The 23,452-nt window shown below is 42.3% G+C and overlaps 1 protein-coding gene across 9 annotated transcripts in view; it reads right to left on the bottom strand.

Annotated features, from left to right (window-relative positions):
- Positions 1 to 23,452, bottom strand: part of sumf1 (sulfatase modifying factor 1) — a 284,705-nt gene that overhangs the window by 215,615 nt on the left and 45,638 nt on the right. For all 9 annotated transcript variants that reach the window (XM_073072466.1, XM_073072471.1, XM_073072463.1 and 6 more), the window contains exons 4-5: positions 8,688 to 8,770; positions 1,268 to 1,390 (exon numbers count right to left, since the gene is read on the bottom strand). In XM_073072466.1, the coding sequence (XP_072928567.1) occupies positions 1,268 to 1,390; positions 8,688 to 8,770 (206 nt within the window). The remainder of the gene's footprint in view (positions 1 to 1,267; positions 1,391 to 8,687; positions 8,771 to 23,452) is intronic.

The following is a 23,452-nucleotide window of genomic DNA, read 5'->3' as shown; positions in this document are numbered from 1 at the left end:
TACCCCTTTTCCCAACCATGATTCCCCGCTCCCAGCCCCCTTCCCACTCTCAGTCCACAACAGAATCAGGTTTATCATCACCCACATATGCCATGAAATTTGTGTTTTTTTGCAGCAGCAGTACAGTGCAACACATAAAATTATTACATACTGTGCAAAAGATATCCTAGCTATATATATATGTGCCTAAGACTTTTGCAGGGTACTGTACTTCAAGCAACAGCAAGCTCACTTAGTTCAGATTCTGCATTCTAATTTACAACCAACTTTTAATGGGAACGTAGAAAATCAATGATATTGATATTTAAATTACAGTTCAGAAATAAACCACATTGGAAGCCATTGGTTCTATGCATGGAAGTTTAACTAACAGTTTGTGATATGATGTGATGTTTCTGATTACATTAAAAATATTGGAGGTCAGATTAGCGAACAAAGTCTGACAAATGTCTCATGACACAATCTTCTGGTATTGTTAGAATAAAGAATTACATTCAGTGGCCACTTTATTAAGTGCACCTGTTTGTTAACGCAAATACCTAATCAGCCAATCATATGGCAGCAACTCAATGCATAAAAGCACGCAGCCGTGGTCAAGAGGTCCAATTGTTTTTCAGGCCAAACATCAGAATGGGGGAAAAAAGTGATCTAAGTGACATTGACTGTGCAATGATTGTTGGTACCAGACGGGATGATTGGAGTATCTCAGAAACTGCTGATCTCCAGGGACTTTCACACACAACAGTCTCTAGTTAACAGAGAATAGTGTGAGAAACAAAAGAAACATCCTATAAGCAGCAATTCTGTGGCAAATATGCCTTGTTAATGAGAGAGACCAGAGGAGGATGGCCAAACTGGTTCAACCAAACAGGAAGGTGACAGTAACTCAAGTAACCATTGCCTAACAAAAGTGGTGTGCAGAAGAGCATCTCTGGATGCACAACACATCGAACATTGAAGTGGATGGGCTACAGCAGCTGAAGACCATGAACATGCACTCAGTGGCCATGTTATAGGTATAGGAGTGGCCACTGAGTGTATATCTGGATTCCAGTTCATTACAGGTTTAAACTTTAACATATTGAAGGGATATTCATATCTTTTTCCCAAAATTGGGGAATTCTACAGGGTGGTGGTCTCTTCAAAGAACCGGCTACCTCTTGGTTTGTCATTTGAACCTTTGCTATCCATTCTTTAAACCCCTCACAACGGCATATGAAATCTGTTCTGCTTTGGTATAATTTCCAGAAAAGAGTCTTATTTTTACCTGTTCTCAAGTCCACCTCTGCAGGCGTATTCCCATTCAGCTTCCGTGGGCAGCCGTTTACCTGCCCAGGCGCAGTAAGCCACTGCATTGTGCCAGGAGACGTGCACAACTGGGTGATCCATCCTGAGAAACAGCAAACACAATCACATGGAAAAATAAAGCAAGAACAGGTTATGGTAGTTATTACTGCTTTGCATTTTGGCTGAATTATCAGACCATGGATATAGAAATGTACAGCAAAGGGAAAGGCCTTTCAGTCTCATGATTTATTATCTCGCTCAGCCCCATTCTCCTGCCTTCACCCCTTAACCATTGATGCCCATACTAATCAAGACCTATCACATAAATATACAGAAAATGGAAGGATACAGATCACGTGCAAACAGAAGGGATGTGTTTAATTTGGCTCAGCTCAGATATCATCAAGTCAAGTTAAATGGCAATAACTTGACTTGATGATATCTGAGCTGAGCGTGATGCCAAATTAAACTAATCCCTCATGGTGTGGTAGTGTGATAACGTATGCCATTCACGTACTTTTACATATAACCCGTAAAGAGTTATGTAAACAAAGAACGCTTAATTAAACAATATATTTACATTACTCAAATATTATTGAATACACAACACTCCTTCCTGCTTAGCTATAAACTCCAACTCAATATAGAATGCACGTCAACTTATATATATTAGTACTATATAATACAACTACTATAGAGACATCCAGAGCATATTAAATTTTAAATTGTCTCTTTCAGGCCTAAAGTTTTAATTGTTGAGGGGGATTTCTTACTCTTATGGGAAAACGTCTTTCTCATGAAGGTGGGATCACTCGGCTTGGCAGGTGAAATTTGTGGCTGTGGAACAATCTCAGAATCTGTGACTTCCTCCGTGGTGGTTGTAGGAATTGACAATGAGACTGCAGGAAGTGGTTCTGACAGCTCTAGCCGCCTTTTTACTCTAATGATCTCCTCAACAGATCAATGTATCATCTCCAGATGACATCTGACGCAATGTCCACCGTGTAGGAGAGTGGTCCAGTTCTATCCTTAATCTTTCCAAGTAACCACTTTTGATCACCTCTGTATTCCCTCGCCAGGACTGCTTTTTCTAAGAGTGAAACATCGAACCTCCTTATTTAAGGAGCCCTTTATTTGTCTCAGCTGTTTGTCCTGCATCCTATCCTGAGATTGGGTTTGAGCAGATCCAAGCATGAAGGCAAGAGATGACCCAGGAACAGCATAGCTGGTGAGTTGTTCGTTGTGGAGTGAGTTGTATTGCAATATGCAAGGAAGAAGTTGTTGAGCTTCCGATTCAGTGTTGCTGTAATGTGTTCTGACATTGTTCACTGAGCGTCCTTTAGATTCTGGACAAGCCACTTGCAGCTGGGTGGCACGGTGAATATTCCATTTGTTTCCAAGAATGACTGAAACGGGTCTACAACAAACTATGTCACTGACCAAGGCTACGTCCACACTAGACCGGATAAATTTGAAAACGCCGGTTTCACGTAAAACCGATAGGCGTCCACACCAAGTGATTTTGAAAATATCTCCATCCACATTAAAACGGGTATTTGGGCAAATCTCCTCCTACTGGGCATGTGCAGGACACATCTACAGTAAACAAGTGACATGTTTGGTGTTGAATCTCGCTGTGAAAGTGCGCGTTTGTGCAGTTACAGACTAGAAAAACTTAAAAGGAAATTGCCAAACGACGGACAGCTGTTGGCTCTCGCACAGGAGGACTTAAAACTAAAAAAAACCCAAATACTGGAGCGTATGGAGGCAACCGACAGGGAGTTCACGGACAGTATGACCTGGCTGATGACGAACATTGAAAAACTGACTAACTCTGTTGCATTAATAAAGCACCTTGTTAAATGTATAAAACATGTCTGCATCAGTGTTATCTTGTATTTCCATACAATGTTACATTAGGCTGTTACATATCTATTGTCAGAGAAGTACTTGCATAAATAGGTAAACCACCTTCATACAAGCAAGGACAGAAAACAGGGCAAAGTGAGTATACTTATTTATTCAGTAAGTTATGGGTCAAGGTATCTGGTGAGTACATTTCTAACTCTTCTGGCTTCAGTCTCGTTGCCGTCTGCTTTGAAATTGTTAGGTTGTGTGGGGAGGTTGCGTTCAAGAAAACAATGAAATGCTGTGCTGCTGCCACCATCTGTTCCGGCACGTCATGACAGCGTTTCTAGATATCTCTGGTTACCCCATCCACACTACTCTGCCCAAGCAGCGTTTTCAAATTTACACACTCTGGAGGGTGTTATAGAGAAGCTCCATTTTCAGGGGAGGAAAACGCTGTTTCAGTGTGGACGGAGGGCCAAAACAAAGAGGAAAAGCTTCAGTTATGGATTTATCTGGTCTAGTGTGGATGTAGCATAAGTGTTCTACAACACCAGTCCTTAAGAAGAGGCTTCTCAATACAGTGCAGTCCATTGTGAAGATTGTAACTGCACCCACTACTAACCAAGAAATTTATGTCCATGAATGGTCTGGCAAAATCCACATGAATCCTCTGCCAGGGCAATACAGGTCATTCCCAGGGATGGAGAGGAGCTGCTCTTGGTATCTTCTGGCTGTACTGACATCTCAAACAGTGCATAGCGAGCTGTCAATCTGCTGATCTATCCCAGGCCACCAAACAAAGCTACAAGCCAAAGCTTTTATTCTGACCATTACTAGATGACTGGCATGTAACTCCTCCAACACTTTGGCTCTCAGCGTGGATGCTACAACAACTCTCAATCTCCACTTAAGGCAACCCTTGTCAAGAGCAAGTTAATCCCAGTGCTGGTAAAAACTGGGGTACTAGGAATTCTAATGCACATTCCAGCCAAATTGGGCAGGCACAAAGACCTGAGACAGTGTGGGGTCTTTTCTGTTTTCCCTTTGGATCATCTCTGCTGTAATAGGGAGACTTTTGATTTGCATTATGTCACGGGGTGTCCTCTTCTGTAACTTTTCAGGTACATCTTTCTCCAAGGGTAAACCAGATAATCCAACAGGACTTCTGTGATTAGTTGTCCTCTTGAATTTAATCTTGTAATTACGTACTCCAAGAAACGGAGCCCTTCTCTACATTCACGCCACTGCTGTTAGTGGAACACCCTTTTGTGGACTGAAAATGGACACTGGTGGCTGATGATCAGTACCAAGGGTAAACTCTCTCCCATACAAGCACTGGTTGAAACGTTTTACACTCCCAAGCCAAAGTCAAGGCCTCTCTGTCAATCTGTGCATCTGTTTTCCCTGTGGCAGTAAGGGAACCTGATGCAAAGCCTACATGGTGTTCATTTCAAATACTCATAACATGTGACATGACTGCACCTATACCAAAAGGTGCTGTGTCGCAGGCAAGCTTCACTGGACAATGTAGATTATAAAGCGTGAGGACACTGTCTGCTGTCACCAGTTCCTTTGCCTTTTTGAAAGTCACCTTATGCTCCTTTATGCAATGCCATTTCTTACCAATCTGTCGTAATGAGTTCAAGGGGTGGAGCATAATAGCCAGGTTTGGCAGAAACCTGTTATAGTAATTGACAAATCTTGAAAAAGGCCCACAACTGTGACACATCCTTTGGACTTGGGCATCCACCACTGCTTGCACGTTCTCAGCACACTTGTGTAGTTCCTGTGTGTCAATGGCGTGACCACAGTAGGTGATGCTTGATTTAAAGAGTTCACACTTGTTGCATCATGCTCTGAGCCCATAATCTTCAAACCTTTTTGACAGTCTTGTGGTTTTGGAGATGTTCCTTGTTGTCCTCACCAGTAGCTATTACGTCATCCAGGTAATACTGAGTGCCTGGATAGTTTTGTAGCACCTTGTCCAGCTTTCTGCCAGAGTGCAGGTGCAAATGCTATTCCAAAAATAAGCCTATTTTAGCGATAAAGCCTTCTGTGAGTATTTATGGTGAGAAACACTTTGGACTTTTCTTCCACCTCCATCCGTAGGTAGGCCTCAGCTAAGTCCACGAGGCTTCAGTGCTTCCCTCCAGAAAAGTTTGCACTGATATCCTCTATGGTGGGCAGAGGGTATTGATCTATTTTAAATACTGAGTTGATGGTGATCTCCACAGATCCTGACAGACTCATTGTTTTTGGCTATTTAAGACCACTGGTTTTGCCCACGGGTTCCACTCAACCTTGGAAAGAATTTTTTCAGCCTCCATGAGATTTAGCTCACTGGCTACTTTATCACATATGGTATAAGGAACTAGATGGGCTTCGTAATACTTGCGTGTGACATTTTCATTTAACACAATTTTACCCTTAGTTTGTTTGGGTTTTCCAATGCCATCCTTGAACACTGCTGTGGCTTTCTGAATTTGCTTTCAGTTGACTCTATTACAGGGGATGCGGCATGCAAATGGTGGACAGATCTCCAATCAAGTTGTAGCCACTCATGTTTTTAACAAGCCCAGTGTGGCTTGTTGCTCGTTGTATTTCACTGGTTCGAATGTCATTCCCACGGAGGTTTTTACTTTAGTGAAGTGCACACTTATTACGTGGTGGCATGATTAGTTAAATTTGCTGTGAAAATTTTCTGGAAAAAATAAGGCCAGAGTAGTACAGTGGTGCAGTTAGAAGAGCAACTGCCTTTCAGTGAGACTTGGGTTCCTCTTGACCTCTTACTGTTTTAGTTTTTTTTTTGCGTATACTGCACTGAACTGCCATAGGCCAGTGATACTGAACTGGATTCTGACTCCAATTCTGTGAAGCCAGCACCAGAGCAAACACAAGTTTAGAGGCAAAGGTCTGCCAACGGATTTTACAACAAAGTGTTACAGCCTACATGTCTGGTAGGTAGATGGAGGGAAATGACCAAAAGAAACCTCATCTTTCTGTAGTTAAAGTATAAATGTATTGTTGCAGGTTTTGCACGGATGTAAATTACCTACAGATTACTGACTAAATGAAGGTTTCCAATTACTGGTCAGGTCTAAACTTTCAGCAGACAATCCACAGGGAAAGGAGCAAGAAACGAGGCAAATATAGAAACACATAATTACAGCAAGAGATCAGCCATTCCACCTCAACAACAAAGAACATTACTCTTTTTAATGCAGAGGATCACCTTTTATCTCAAAAACATTTTGAGATCTGCATACTGGCAGATGACTGAGACCAAAAGCTGCAGCTTCCTAAAAATAAATGATGACTTCTTCTTTTCGTAATGTCTCTTTGACCTGTTTTCTTAATTTAACAAAAAGAAAACCTCGTAACTAATGAGAAGCATCCTATTTATTTCCCAGCATGGCGCAACCGAAAGAAAAATCAAGACTAATTGGTTGACAATGAGTTGTTATTCTGTTATCACCTCATGTATAAAACGATATGGCATATTGTTATAAAACCTTACATTGGAATAGTTGAGAATGCTCACCAATACGGCACAACAAATACAATTGGTACAATCGTCCAGCTTCTCTGACGGACAACAATCATCTGACATACACGTTGTGTCACACACGCATGAGAAAATCTGCAGACGCTGGGAATCCAAGCAACGCACACAAACGTTGTGTGTCTTGATTGGTATGAGTTACTAAATCCATGATTAAATGATACAGTTTACACAAGTTTGCTGCCACTATTTTCATGTGCTGTATACAGAACAATTTTGAGGCAAACTTTTCATGATTCTTGTGGGATTGAAATATACTTCCAACACCTTTTGTCCAATTCTGCTGCAGTGGTTTCAAGCCGCACAGAGTAATTCTCTGCCATACAGTCTCTTCTTCATCCATTCTGCACGACACCTGCTGATATTCTAATATTCTTTTAATTTCTATCTTTAATATCTCTTTTTTCCCTTTTCAGGGTTCTGTTGAAGACCCTGACCTGAAGTTACACGCTGACTTTGGTTCTTTGTGGAAATGGGACCCGCTTTCAGGGCCTCAAGACCGGCTTGATAAGCCAAGGACGTGACCTGGAAAACTAGCATGCCTTCAGGATGCCGGATTTTCATTACTCTGGAGGTGGGTGGGTTCGAGATCAGTGCCACCGTCTGATGTGTCGTGGGAGTACATGGAAGATTGAAAGCAGTGAGCTGGCTGCTGGCTGTGTGCCCAGAGACTCGAGTTCTTTGGGCACAGAGCTCAGAAAGAGCAACGCAACAGACATTTAACACCATAAATCAGCAAGTTGTTTTGTTACGTCTCCCCTCTCGCTGTGAAACGGGGACACCTCTTTTTCCCTTATTAGGGAGAGAGAGAGCCTGTGGTATGTCGAATACTGGGTAAACGAGTAGTCTTTGTGGAACTGCAAGTCTGTGCCTTTATTGATGCTTTGCTGTGCTCAGTGAGGGGTGCAGATGCTTTTTTGCTGGTGGGGAATTGGGGAGAGGCTTTGGGGTTCTAACATTTAACTATATTTCATTCTCTGGGACACTCCGCTGTTTTTGTGGATGTTTGCGAAGCTAAAGAATTTCAGGATGTATATTGTATACATTTCTCTGACATTAAATGTACCTGTTGAAACCTATTGAAATTCAATAAATGAAACACGCTGAATACCCCGCTCAGCAAACTGCAGCAACAACAGGCTTGTAACATTATTTTCAGCTGTATCTCTCCTCCCTCCCTCCCTCCCTCCCTCCCTCCCTCACTAGTTCCACATTGTGCAAACTACACTTAAGGCTCGGCAAGCAGGCACCAATTTTATGTCATCTGATATTATACCAGCTTTCAGGTTTTCCACACCTACCAGGTTGCCAGTGAAATAAGCAAAAACATGACAGCCTTATACAATATTGCAACAGGCCCTTCTGCCCACGGAGTCCGTACTGACTGTCAAGCCTACCTTTACACTAATCCCAGTTTATTGACCCCACATTCCTATCAATTCCCATTAACTTCTACCACTCACTTACACACTTGATCCAACTAACTTGCACACCTTTGAGAAGTTGGAGGAAACTGGAGAACCTCCCCACAATCAGGACCCAGGGACAGACCTGAACCCGGGTCAGTGGAGCGGCAAAGATCAGCTCTATCAGCTGCACTGCTGTGCCCCCTCCAATTCCGATCGAGAACAAATGGCATATTGTTTTAAAGTTAACATTAAAGTTTCTTTCCCTTCCCACCCCGAGTCCACTATCACTACTAAGGTAATAGAACATAGAAGATACACCAGAAGAGCAAGGAACAGGCCCACTCTGTTGACAATGGAGCTAGCTGCTTCCTGAGCTGCAATAAGGCTGTGGTCAGGAGAAGGACATGGTATGAGTAAACATGAGCTACAAGTGTGGCCTAATTCTGCTCCTAAGTCTTATGGTGTAATGATGTAAAAACTCTGTCACAAATTTTACCTATTTTAAATTGCATCATAAACACAGAAGTAGAAGAACAAAATATATTCGGATGTGAGGCATGCTGATGTATTGTAGTTACCTCTTCGTAATGTTAGAGTCAGGACCTTCCGGATGTTTCCAGCTGGCACCTTTAACAGGCAGCCACCATGGCGCCGCGGCAACCTGGAACGGGAAGAGATCGTCTTGAGTTGAGAATCGTGTAGCATAAGACGGAACTATTGAGACACAAGAGACTGCAGATGCTGGAATCCAGAACAAAAAATAATGCTGGAGGAACTCAGTGGAAGTTGCATGCCAGTCCACACAAATGGTCCTGAAATGTCAGATGTCCACTTCCCTCCACAAATGCTGTCTGAGCTGCTGAGTTCCTCCAGCAGTTTTTTTTTGTGCTTATGATGGACCATACTCTTCTCACAGTTACCACTGGGCGGGGTTGCAGAAGCCTGGCGTCCCAGCCCAGTAGGTTCAAGCAGAACAAAGTACACTGCAGATGCTGTGGTCAAATCAAGACGTACAAAAAAGCTGGATGAACTCAGCAGGTCGGGCAGCATCCGTTGAAAGGAGCAGTCAACGGCTGCTGCCCGACCTGCTGAGTTCATCCAGCTTTTTTGTACGTCAAGCAGAACAACTTCCTTCAGTCACTTGGTTCTTGAACCAACTGAACAATCGTCACTTTACAGGAATGTGAGTGAGAGTGGGAAGCAGTTAAAAGAGCAAGTCTTGCTGATGAGCCAACTGGCTAATTAAGCAGCACATGCCAATAGGATGAAGGTAACCTCAAGTGGAGCATCTATTGTGGTGTGGCCCAGTTTCATCTTTCACACAATATAAAAGACTTAAAGCTATAGTTGGAATGGTAGAGAGAAGGGCAAAGAAAATGTATTGGAGAATGTACTGTGATAGCACTGGGAATGAGATCCAAGCAGAGGAAGTTTGGGTTATGATACAGAAAGTGGAGGAGTTAGAAAACTTGATGCATTACCAATTTTGTATGCTGGGGAGAAGGTTGCAGTTACTGATTCTGGAATAAGCAGACTTATTTGCAGAAACATATGTCAGTGTACATAATTTGGCCAATTTAAGTAAATAAGAGGTCTTATAGAGAAACAGTTTTGGGAAGTAAACCTCAGATTGCTGAGAAAAAAGGTATTCCAATTCCTGCTTGGATGTTGAATTTATACTGTCTGAACTTAAAAGAGGCATTAATGGTGCTAGTCAGGCATCACTCGGGAAAGATGATATTTGTTATAATAACATGGTTATCAGATTCAGAGCTGATGTTGGTTTTGAAATTCTTTAAGACTATATGGGTTGAAAAGTGACTTCCTACCTTCTGGAAATTAGCAGTGATAATCCCTATATTGAAACCTGTTAAGAATGAATCAGATCCTTCGAGTTGCAGTCCCACAGTAAAGTGCAAAAGTCTTGGGCAAATGTAAAAAAATTCACTAAAGTGAGAATGTTTTCATAAATAATGAAATGAGATGTTTCTACACATAAAAGCATTTACTATAAAGCGCATTAAATGGTAAAAAACTAAATCAAATCAATATTTGGTGTGACCACCCTTTGTCTTTAAAACTGCATCAATTCTCTTAGGTACATTGTCATGCAGTGTTGCAAGAAAATTGGCTGGTAGGTTGTTCCAAGCATCTTGGAGAACCTGCCACAGTTCTTCTTCAGACTTTGCTCTCTTCTGTATCTCCAAGTAATCCCAAGCAGACTCAATGATGTTGAGATCAGGGCTCTGTGGAGGTTATACCATCTGTGGCAGAACTCCTTGTTCCTCTTATTGTTAAAGATAATTCTTTAGGACCTTGGCCGTGTGTTTGGGGTCATTGTCCTGCTACAGAATGAAGTTAAAACCAATCAGATATCTCCCTGATGATATTGCGTGATAGAAGAGAATCTGCTTGTACTTCTCAGCATTGAGGATTCCATTAATTCTGACCAGATCACCAACTCCGTCTGCAGAAATGTAGCTCCAAACCTGCAGGGAACCTCTGCTGTGCTTCACTGTTAGCTGGTCTTCACAGGTCTTCTACAGACAAGCTGCCTCCTGTTTGAACCAAAAATTTCAAATTTTGACTCGTCAGTCCAGTGCACTTGTTGCTATTGTTCAGCACCTTAGTCTTTGAGTTTTTGTACAAATGGGAATCTCTTGGCTTTGTTTTCACTCCAGAGGAATGGCTTTTTCGCAGTAACTCTTCCATGAAGACCAATTCTTACAAGACTTCTCTGGACTTAGAGGGGTGTTCTTGAATTCCAGTGGTTCCTGTGAGTTCATAGATGATAGCAGCGCTGGTCCTCTTCCGATTTAGAAGGGACATCAATTTGACGTATCTCTTGTCTGCTGCATTCAGCTTTCATGGCCGACCACTGTGTTTCTGGTCCTCAACCTTGCCCATTTCTTTGTGGTTCTTTAGAAGAGCTTGGACAGCACATCTTCAAACTCCTGTCTGTTGCAAAATATCTGATTGGAAGAGACCTTGCTGATGCAGGATGACCACCTTGTGTCTTGTTGCTATGTTCACTCTTGCCATGGTGTTAGAATTGATGATTTGAAGGTTAAACTGTTACATCTGCCACACCGTCAGCTTTTAGTTTAGTTGTCCTTTTCCCAGCTTGATTTCTTCTACACCTGTTTCTGTTTCAGTTAATCAATTTAGTTCATTCAGCTCATTGTGTCATTGATAATTAGCTCCTGTTTGTTATCTTTGTTTAATCATTCACTGGGCGATATACCTACAAAGTAGTCAAGTTTTTATTTGATCAATTATTTAATATGTTACTTTCTTTAATGAAATACAAACATTTCTCTGTGACATTTAAATTTCTGGAAAATTAATGTTTGGAAATCTAACATTTACTCCTTTCTATTGACGCACTAACACAGAAAACAAAAAACAATGTGAAGCAAAATTTATATAAAAAATCTTGGGTGCCTAACATTTTTCATGATCTTTACATTTAAGCAAGATAAAGGAATGAATGGTTATAGCAAGGTTTTCTTGCACGCCTAAAGAAAGACATCAGAATTTATTTAGAACTCCATGTAACAAAGACTGACAAACAATGAATGAGCAAAGGAAGAAAAGTCATGCAAGTAACACTGGACAACAAAGATTTTGCTTCCTGAATGCTTTTCCGTGTATCTCATAGATTTTGGGCTGCTGATCATGAAACTTCCCTATCAAGTACCATTTTTTAAAAAACTGCCCATATTTCTTATTTCAATTCATAATTCAAGTCAATTAAAATGTTGCCCACAACATAAGCTGAAAAGTTTTTTAGCTTGTCCAGGCATGCTTGGGCATACTTAGGCAGGACGGATGCTGCAAGGCAGAACAGGTTTTAGAAAGGCTATAAAACCATCACATACACCGTTCTATGCATTGTGTTTACATGTCTTACTGGTTTGCGATCACGTTAGTGTGCATGTTCTACAAACATAGTATATTGTGTGTACTCATTTTAATCAAGTACTTATACTTTCAGGAGTATTTGTGATAGCAAACTGTCTCGCCAATGTTGCAACAGTCGTGATATTTTCTGTTACATTTATGGCAAGTATACACTTAAATCTCAAAGACGGAGCATGAGTCATCTTATTAAGAAAGCCTATCAGCTCTGCTTTGGGTGTAAAATCGGTGACCAAGACGAAGGCTGGGCTCCTCACATTTGTTGTGCAACATACACTGTCAATCTTAAGAGCTTGGCCCAGAGGTACTGGGAAACGAATGCTGTTTGCTGTCCCAATAACATGGCGAGAGCAGAAGGATCATATGACAAACTGCTACTTCTATCTGAGCAGTGAGGCTGGTTTCTTTGCTAAAAACAAGAAATCCATTGAATACCCCAATCTCCTCTCAGCCATGAGAGCTTCCAGCACCGAAGCCTCCAGAGACATGACGTCTAGAGGAGGCAGACGAAGATGCCATGGTGCAAGAGCCAGGAATGGAAAATGACACTTAGACTGATAGAGATTTTGAACCCTTTATGTCAAGTGACCCCTATATGGTAACTCAATCGGAGTTAAGTGACTTGCAAAAGCAGAATTAGTGGGTTCGAGTCAGCAAAAACGTGATCTGCTGTCACCAGGCACAAAAATTTCCATCTTCTGAACCACGAAGAAGACAACGCAGTTCCTTCGTCAGGGTGATAATCTGTGTTTCTACACTGACATTAATGGGCTTTTGACTGCTTTGTGTTGCCAGCATGAACCACGGCAATGGTGTCTTTTTACTGATTCTTCAGTGTTAAGCCTGAAAGCTGTGCTGCTGCACGACAGCTATATCCAGCCTTCGATACCAACCATGATGCAGTACACATGAAAGAAAACTACTGAAATTTGGAAGTCTTGTTGAGATGGATACAGTACAACTACAACTGGAACATCTGTAATGATCTGAAAGTAGCAGCGCTGCTACTAGGGATACAGCAAGGGAGGGGGTCGGGGCTTTGATGTGATTGTCACTGATGGGGCTGGGGGTTTTGGGTTTGATGTTCCAGCTGCCATTTTCCATGCGGGCAATCTGTTAGCTTTTGTGTGAGGGAGTGGTGGTGGTGGGGGGTGGAATTTGAGGTTTGCAGGTTTCGGTTCTTCTTCCGTTTCATGTGGGGAGGGGGGTTGATGAATTTTCTTTCAACAACATTCATGGTTTTTTTTGCGTATTTCATGGCTATCGGGAGAAGACAAATATCAGAGTTGCATTGTACGTTGACAATAAAATGAACCTTTGGACACACCAAGTACTTTTGTTTCATTGACCAATGGGACAGCTATGATAAAGAATCTCATTACATTAAAAAGGATTGGCCACTCTGTAAACAGCTGGTTCCAGGGTAGGAAAATGGGGCACATAAGCCACTTGTAGACCCAATAAAGATATTTTTGTCTCCTCTTCAAATAAAACTGGGCTTATGAAAATTTTTGTGAAAGTGATGAACGAGGAAGGTGAAGGATTTTGATATTTGAGGCAGATGTTTCCCAGACTAACTGATGTCAAGATTAAGGAAGGCATTTTTGTTGGCCCACAGGTCAAACAGGTCATCGATTACAGGCAATGCAAAGTGGGACCAGAGATAATTACAGGCCACCAAACTATGTGCAGTTGGTTGACAACATGCTTCAAGCATACAAAATCATGAAGTGCAACATGTCACTGAAGATTCCTTTACTGCATTCCCATTTCAACTGCAAATCTTGGTGCTGTCAGTGATGAGCATGGTGAAAGATTTCACCAGAGCATCGTGGTTGTGGAGAAACAGTACCAGGGCAACTGGAATCCATCAATGCTGGCTGACTATTGGTGGAAACTTAAGCAAGAAGCCTCAGACACTGAGTACAATTGAAAATCTTCAACACAACATTATTAGGTTAGCTGAATTATTGCAAAGCATCAGCATCATTATGTAATTAAATGCATTATAATCAACAGAAGTTACAATTTGTTGTTTCTCCAATTCCCACGTGATACAAGAAATTATAATTCTATCATAACCACAGAAAATTTCTGAGGAAGCAACGCTTTTGAAAAAATGTGCTGTCTAGTGTAATTAAAAAGGTAAATAAATGATACTGAGAACATGACTTGTAGAGTCCTTGGAAACGAGTCCATAGGTTGTGGAATCAGTTCAGTGTTGAGGTGAGTGAAATTAATCATGCCGGTTCAGGAGCCTGATGGTTGTAGGATAATAACTGTTCCTGAACCTGGTGGTGTGGGACCTAAGGCTCCTGTATCCCCTATGATGGTAGTGAGAAGTGATGACAATCAATATCAAAATAAAAGATGTCATTTCACAGATACATTATTTCATTATATTAATGAAGTTCTGGACAACAAGGATCATTTCTTCTGTCTTAGATCAACACACTACTTCTCACTTGCAGTATGGTGTGAAAATCTGCAAAACCTGATGTGAAAAAACTGCAAAACTTCTGACATCTTCAAAACCTCAATCTGGAACAACAAGGGTCCAACTATATACACAGATGGCACATCTGGTTTCTCTTCGGCTGTGTATACTGGGTCGCTGACTACTTACTGGCAGATGTGGAGACTGACAGCATTTACCCTCATCTCACTGAAGTATCTGGAGACATGCAGGACCTACACAACAAAGATAATAACAGAGAAATAGCCTGACAGAAGCAGGGAGTTTGCAGAAGGACTTTGATGGATTAGCAGAATGGGCAAAGAAGGAATACAGTGTAGGCAAGTGTACAGTCATGCACTTTGGTAAAAGGAATAAAGGCATTGACTATTTTCTAAACAGGGAGGAAATGCTGAAATCAGAGGTGCAAAGGGACTTGGGAGTCCTCGTGCAGGATTCCGTGAAAGGTAACTCACGGTTGGGTTGGTGGTAAGGAAGACAAATCCAATGTTAATATTCATTTTGAGAAGATCAGAACATAAAAGCAAGGACGTAATACTGAGGCATTGGTTAGACTTCACTCTGAGTATTGTGAGCAGTTTTGAGCCCCTTACCAAAGAAAGGATGTGCTGGCATTGCAGAGTCTAAAGGAGATTCATGAGAATGATCCCAGAAATGAGAGGATTCATGTATGAGGAATGTTTAATGGCTCTCGGCCTGTACTTGCTGGAGTTTATTAGAAGAATGGGTGGGGGGGGGGGGGGATATCATTGAAACCTAACAAATATTAAAATGCCTGAACAGAATGGATGTGGAGGAGTCTGGGACCAGAAGACACAGCCTCAGGATAGAAGGATGTCTCTTTAGAAAAGAGAGTGAGGATTAATTTCTTTAAGCAGAGAGTTGTGAATCTGTGGAATTCATTGCTACAGATGGCCGAGGCCAAGTCATTGGGTATATTTCAAATGGAGGCTGAAAAGTTCTTGATTAGTAAGGTTAGGGGAGAAGGCAGGAGAATGGAGTTGAGAGGGAAAATAAATCAGCCATGCTGAGATGATGGAGCAGACACGATGGGCTGAATGGGCTAATTATCTTCATGTAGGCTGTCACACACTGGAGGGCAAGCCTCAGGATGGTTTTTAAGAAACACCTGAGTCGCAGAGGGAAGCAGAAGTTCCATGGTCTGAAGAAGGTCAGTTTTCTCTGAGTGCTAACAACCATTCACTTGTTACACCCAGACCAGTAACTACACTGTGCCAGCAGAGAGCCCAGACTGATGTACACAGGTGAGCCAAACAACTGCAGGTACCAAGCTCCATCTGACAAGAACAGCCATGCCCACAGTTAGAAAGTTCTGCCTCTGGTGCCCCAGGCACATCTACCACACCAGAACAAACACTCTTGACTGACTTTGTCACATCCAGTCATCTGTCCGGACACTGGACGACCACCACCTTCTTTAGAAGTTGAACACAGGCTTAACTGAGGCTTAAATTTGTCACCCAGTGTTGAAGTAACAGTGCAGTGTTGAATGTTGAATAGATGCTTATTCATGCAGGCCACAGGGAAGCCACGGTGTTATTCAGGGTATCCATTCAATTTTTTCCCTGAAGTAATACCTCTAGCCAAAGTCAAACCAAAACACAGCCTTAGAACCTACTGCTGCTGGTGGTAATTCTAATTAACAGTTTTCATCTAGCCATTTTACCTGATGTCTGTCTTCCCTACACCATGAGCAACATGGCACTGAGTTGTGATCTCAGTTGAGGTCACAGCTCAGACTTCATTGATTTTAGACTGATAGGGGTAGTTTGGGAGACAGAACAGGGGAGTTAGAGGTCAAGTTATGTTTTAAGAACCATTGTGGGGAAGTTCAAGTCAGGTTGGGTCTAGGCCTTTGCTTTGCGCTCCACTTTAAGGCCAGCAATGAAGACATGTGACAAAGGGCATCTATGTTAGGCTGGCAGATCTGCAAGGACAAGGGCTAGTTGTATTTGAAGTCCTGTCATTGGTAAGTCTGGAGTTCAAAGCTGCATTTCGGGGTCCTCATTGGTTATCACTGGTGAGTCCTGGGGTCGATACGGAGGATCGAAACCTGAAGGTTGATCCTGAAGATCAAAGCCTGAAGGTCAATCGTAAGTCCAGAAGTCCGGGACCGATGGCCGGAGACCCAAGTAAGCAAATTTCTGCAAGAACACTGGACAAGTTGAAAACTCAGCGTCTGAGTCCAAGTCCACTGGAGACTGGAGGCCTAAGGTGACCTGTCCTGCGGTTTGAGGTCTGTGTCTGTGCGTGGGTGGATGGGGGAGGAAAGAATGGGTCTTGTTTTGCTGTTGTTGCTTTGCCGTTTGTTGTGTTCTGTGTTGTTCTGCCGAACATTGTTGTCAAGATATGTTGGCACCAAAAAAGTGTAGTGACAGTTGCAGGCTTCTCCCAGCACATCCTTGGGTGTGATGGTTGTTTATATAGGTTTTCATGTACATGTGATAAATAAATCTGAATCTGGACTCTGTTATTTTGCATTTTGTGATACTGAAGGCAGGACTTATTTGTGTATTCAGTTTTATTTCTAGTCTATTGTCATTAGCAGGATCATCATTTATTGGCAGTGGCTAATTGCTCCTTCTGAATGTGACAAATATCACTGACAGCTCTTTTTGAACTGTTCCCATATTCCTGGTACTTCCACTGTGCTGTTCAATGGGAAGTAAGCTTTCAAATATTTTCATCCCATAAATTTAATTTTATTATCATGCACAAAATGTTCAGCAGGTCAGGCACCATCTATGGAAAAGAGTAAACAGTTGACACTTCAGGCCGAGACCCTTCACTACGACTCACCCTAGATTTTGACTTCTTTTCCACAGATGCTGCCTGGCCTGCTGAGTTTCTCCAGCAGTTTGTGCGTGTTACTTGGATTTTCAGCATCTGCAGATTTTCTTGTATTTCAATTTAACATGCTTGTAAAATATTGGCTGTAAATTGTGAGAGGTGTGTTGAGGTAGTGAAAAGCATAATGTAAGTGCAAGCTTTGTTTTATTTACATTATTCCTTTTTACTGTACAGGTTGACTATCCCTTATCTGAAATTCCAAAATCGGAGATCTTTCTGAATGCTGACATGACGTCACAAATGGGAAATCCCGCAAAGTGTCGAGTAAGTTCTTCAAAGGTTCATATACAATCAAAACTCTGAAATTTCTCTTCTCCAGATAGCCACCAAACCAAGAAAGAAAAGAAAGGCAGCACGATTGTCAACCTCCAAATCCCACCTCCCTGCACAAAAAAATGAACAAAAATGGAACAGGCATATCAACCCCTCAAATCCCCCTCCTCCACACACAAAAAATAATGAGAAAGATCAGGCAAAAAAAAACCAGAATATAAAAAAAACTGCAATACTGAAAAAAATCCATAGCCCATAGTCCAAATCCATATTCATATCCATATCCAAATTGCAGAAAACCTAGGCACAGCAGCAGACTCTCTTTAGTAACCCCAAAACAAACATAAAAACTAATTGAAAGGAAAAGAAGAAAGCTGGCTGGGAATGTGAATGTAACCTTGTTTTTTTTTCAATTTAAGCAAGGCATGCACATATCACGTGGTGTGATGACATATGCCATTTACGACTTTTATAGATAACCCACAGTGCTTTATGTAAACAACTAAGAATGCTTAATCAAACAATATATTTACTAAATTACTCAAATATTAGTGATATTTGATACGCAACAGCTCCCAGGTCTCTGCGCACCATGGACAGTTCTGAGAAGTGATCTCATGTATACTGGTTGGCAGCAGTTTGGTTTCCTCACAGCCAGACCTTTGGGCATTATTCACAGTGATTACCATGTGTTTTGTGCTCTACTGCTCTCAGCTGTGAAGATATTGTTGAAATCTTCTCCTCTCAACATAACATCCATTACTGTGGCCTACTGAGTTGGAGTGTGGAGCGCAGAGTCAGAAAATAAATAAACCCACTAAATCTTTGCCCTCCCCACAAAAAAATTCAGAGATTATAACAAAATGTCTAATGCTTTTCAAATATGCACTTATGTTAACAAACTTTCCGTGTTAAATTGTGTCCATCCCAAAGGTCTCAATTTATAATGGGATGTTTCCTTTGCACCTCATAGGAACTGCATTCACACAATATATGCTGCCAGTAAATACTTGCAAGACAATGAATCTCAAGATAGTATATGGTGACAGATGTGTACTCTAATAATAAATTTACTTTGAACTTTGAATGTTGAAGTTGGTGTACAGTATGTATCAGAGAACGTGTTCTTGAATACAAGAAGTATAATGCTAAAGTCATCACTTCCCAAGGAAGGATGAAAGTAAATTGGACTTGAATATTGCAATTCAATTGCTGACATTATATAAGAAGCTAGGTATGTTGTGTTGTGGCTGTCTCTCTGACCTGACTCCTTGAGAGCGCAATGAGTTGGCACTGAACTTTCAGAGTTCCTTGCACATTGTTCAGATGAGAGTCTAACATTCCAACGCTGACCGAAAGCTAATAACAGCAGTACTGTAAAACACCTGAAAGAATCCCAAGCTGGAGAGTTATTCCAATGTTTGAAGTACATTCACAAAATGATGGGAGAGGACTGATAGGAGAATCTGATAGCCCGCCAACCTGACCGTGGCCTCATCGTATAATACCTTATATTTCAGCTGGGTAACGTCCAACCTGATAGCATTAACATTTATTTCTCAAACTTCCAGTTATTACCCCCCAACTTCTCTCCTTCACCATTCCCCATTCCTATTTCCCTCTCTCACCTCATCTCCTTATCTGCCTATCACCTCCCTCTGGTGCTCCTCCCTCTTCCCTTTCCTCCAAGGTCTTCTGTCCTTTCCTATCAGATTCTTCCTTCTCCAGCCCCTTATCTCTTCCACTAATCAACTTCACAACTCTTTCCTTCAGCCCCACCGCTCTCCCAGTTTCACCAATCACCTGACACCTTGTTGTACCTCTTCCTCCCCTCCCCCCACATTCTTATTCTGACTTCTCCCCTTCCTTTCCAGTCCTGATGAAATTTCTCGGCCCAAAACGTCGACTGTTTACTCTTTTCCATAGATGCTGCCTGGCCTGCTCAGTTCCTCTAGCAATTTGTGTACGTCACTTTGGATTTTCAGCATCTGCAGAGTTTTTTGTGTTTAAAGTACATTGTCGCTGGGTCAGGAATAACCTCATCCCTGCACCGTTTAAAGGGCTTTATCCCCAACTGGAATCTGGGAGCCTCCACTCTTCATTTGTGTTCTCCATTTGTCAACATGCTGTGTTTCTGATTCAGTGTTAAAATATTCTGCATTTAATGTTTCTGTACATAAACTGCCAACTTTTGTCAGCATGGGTCCAAAAATCTGAACACCACAGAAACATCTATGCATGCATCTCAGAACAGATCAAGCAGCGCTGACTACATAATCAGGTTTATTATCGCTGACATATGTCAGGAAGTTTGTTGTTTTATGGCTGCAGTACAAAGCAATACATAAAATAGATCACAAAAAATATACTGTATATGGTGCAAAAAGAGAACAAAAATATTGAGAGTTCATGGACTTTTTAGGAATCCGATGGTAGAGTAGAAGAAACTGTTCCTCAAATGTTAAATTTGTGTCTTCAGGCTCTCGTACCTCTTCCCTGATGGTAGTAATGAGAAGAGGGGCTATCCTGGGTGTTGGGGGTCCTTAATGATGGATATCACCTATCTGAGGCATTGCCTTTTGAAGATGTCCTCAAAGCTGGGGAGGTTAGTGCCTATGATGGAGCTGATTGAGCTAACAGCCCCCTTCGGCTTTTTTTTCCTGATCCTGTGCTTTGGACCCTCCATGCCAGATGATGATCCAACCAATTAGAAGAGTACATTACTATAAATTTGCTGGAGTCTTTGGTGACATACAAAATGTCTTCAGACTCCTAAATAAATATTTACTGGGCCCAGGATAGATCTTCAAAGATGTTGACACGCAGGAACTTGAAATTGCTCATCCTATCCATTGTTGACCCTTCGATGAGGACAGGAGTGTGTTCCTTTGACTTCCCCTTCCTGAAGTCAGAGATATTTGGGCTCTACCGTAAGTTAACATTGGCCCTGGTCTCTGCAGATGATCAAACTTAGAATTAGGGAAGAGAATAAATCTGTCCATGGCTAAGTCTAGTGCCCCCACCATAACAACCATTCCTGATCCTACAAACCCATTTAAACATTATGCAACAAATTGCTCCTCAATTACCTCTTCATGACAACAGCTCTGTTTGGCTGCTTAGTGTATGCTAACTATTACTTTAGGGTCTTTTTTTTTTATCAAATATCCTATCATAAACTTGATTTCTACAAATTAGTTCTGACAAAGAGTGTTAGACCCAAAATGCCTGTTCTCTTTTTAATTCTGTTCTATAGATACTGGCTGGCCTGGGAGTTTCCTGTCCTGTTCAGTACTGTAAGGGGTATCAGTGGAATAGGATATCTAGAGTAAACTGAGAAGACACCAGGTGTCAGAGGGAAGACCTAAGGCTTAGAGAGATTAATTCAGAGGGATATGGAACAAATGCAGACAAATGGAACTAGCTTAGATGGGCACCTTGATTAGCATGAGCTAATTGGGCTAAAGAGTTTGTTTTGGTACTGTGTGACTCTATGACTCTAGGGGAGACTCACCACACAAATTACCCAGCTGCCCCTTAAAAAAAAACCCTGCCCCATCTGTGAAAGGGTCTATGGTTCCTGCATTGACCTCATCAGCCACCTCAGAACCCATGAAACCAGAGTTGAGGCAAGTCATCTGTGACCCTGAAGCTCTGCCAAAGAAGAAGTGGGACTTTCCCACAACCCCGACCACCCGTACCCACCCACAACCACCGTAGGCCCAGGTTGTTATGACAACCTGAGCTGGTTGCATGTTGTCTTTAGAAACAAGCTATCAAGGGGCAATGCCTGCTTTCCCTCATTCCAACTCACAGGGATTTGGAAACCAGGTTCACTTCCACTTTATTTTTCCAGCGGTCATGTAGTTTACAGACATTAACAAGTAATGTGCTTTTGGCTTTAGTCATACTCCATCTTCAAGAGTGTATGCAGAAAGACAGACTGCAGGTACAGAAGCACAACAGCTAAAGAGTAAACCACATTTATTTTGTCAAAACCTGTCTTGTGGACCTCACAAGATGATTAACTTGTAAAAGGCTACCATCTCTTGCTGCAATTTGTTTCTGTCCCCAGAGGTGACTCTGAACAATGTTTATGCATGCTTTAAGGCATGCAACACAACAACAGCCATGAAAGCCACCTCCTCCCCCTCCGAGCTGAGCAGCCACCGTCTGCAACAGCAGCGGATGTGAGGAGGACTCGGGAGAGTCAACCCCCACGAGGCAGCCGGGCCAGACAATGTCACAGGCAGAGTACTCAACGTGTGTCCACACCAGCTCACTGACATCTTCAACATTTCACCCATCCAGGCTCCTGTCCCCACATTCTTCAAATTAGGCACCATCATCCCTATACCAAAGAACCTTACATCTCCAGAACTAAATGACTACTGCCCAGTGGTACCGATGCTAATCATCATGAAGTGCTTTGAATGGCTGGGAATGGCACATATCAAAAACTCTATTTCTGCCACACTGGACATTCACCAATATGCTTACTGACAGAACCACTCTACGACAGATGCCACAGCATCTGTCATGCACCTACAAACCTACAAAACAAGGAGCTTATTCAGAATGCCATTTCTGGATTTTAATCTGGCATTCAATACTAATGTCCCACATACCTTGGTGAGCTCTACTCCTTGGTCAAAATACATCTTTGTGCAGCTGGGCGCTGTGCTTCCTAACCAACATCTTCTCCTCCCTCCCCATCATCCAGAACACGGGTGCCCCCAGGGCTGTGCACTGAGCCTATTGCTGCACACTCTGCTCACACATGACTGCACGGCCAGACACCCGAGCATTCCCATTGTCAACTTCACCGATGACACGACAGCGGTGGGGCTCAACACCAACGACAAAAGGATGGCCTACAGAGAGGAGGTGGTAGAGCTCGAGGCCTGGTGTCAGGTTTGCCTTCAGCACTATATTTTAGCTCTGCCTTCAACACTATTGTTCAGGAGTTACTCCACAGCAAGCTAACCCAGCCAGCAGTACCCTTCAGTATCTGTCAGGAGATTACAAACTTCCTGACAGGAAGGAAGCAGTACGCAAGGTTGGGCTCCACTAAACTGATCCAATGTCTATAAGCACAGGCTCTCCCCAGGGCTGTGTTCTTTCATTCCTCCTGTTCTCACTTTGTACAAATAACTGCACTTCCTCAGACAAGTCCATTAAAATCCTAAAGTTCGCAGACCACACAACTGCAGTTGGTCTCATCTCTAATAATGATGTGGCCTGCTATCAAAGAGAGGTAGACTGTCATGCAGCACGGTGGGCTCATAACAACTCGGTGCTTAATGTTATCAAGACAGTGGAAATGAGGATTGACTTCTGCCGAAACCCCCCAACCTGCCTCCCCGCTTGGAAATTAATGGTCAGGCTGTGTATGTGGTTGAGTCATTCAAATTCCTGGGGACTACCATTATCAATAGATTGAAGTGGAACACACACTTTACACTCATCACGAGGAAAGCCCAGCGGAGATTGTTCCTCCTACTCCAGCTTCGGAAACGTAACATCTCAGGGTGGATCTGGATGAATTTTTATTCAACCATCATTGAGAGTATTGTGGCCACCTCCAGCACCATTTGGTTTCCCGCTGCCTCCTCCCTCTCCGAGTCCAGGTTGCAGTCAGCAGTCCACTGAGCAGAGAAGATCATCGGCTGTCAGCTACTGACATTAAAGGACCTGTTCATCGCCAGAGCGAAGAATAGATCTGAAAATATTACTGCAGGCTCCACCCATCTTAGAAGTCACTGATTCACCAAATTATCACTGCAAGTCCATCAGCACCAG

Source organism: Hemitrygon akajei, chromosome 19, assembly GCF_048418815.1.
Source record: "Hemitrygon akajei chromosome 19, sHemAka1.3, whole genome shotgun sequence".
Classification (NCBI taxonomy): Eukaryota; Metazoa; Chordata; class Chondrichthyes; order Myliobatiformes; family Dasyatidae; genus Hemitrygon; species Hemitrygon akajei.
The sequence above is the reverse complement of the archived record's forward strand: the minus strand, read 5'-3'. Positions and strand labels throughout refer to the sequence as shown.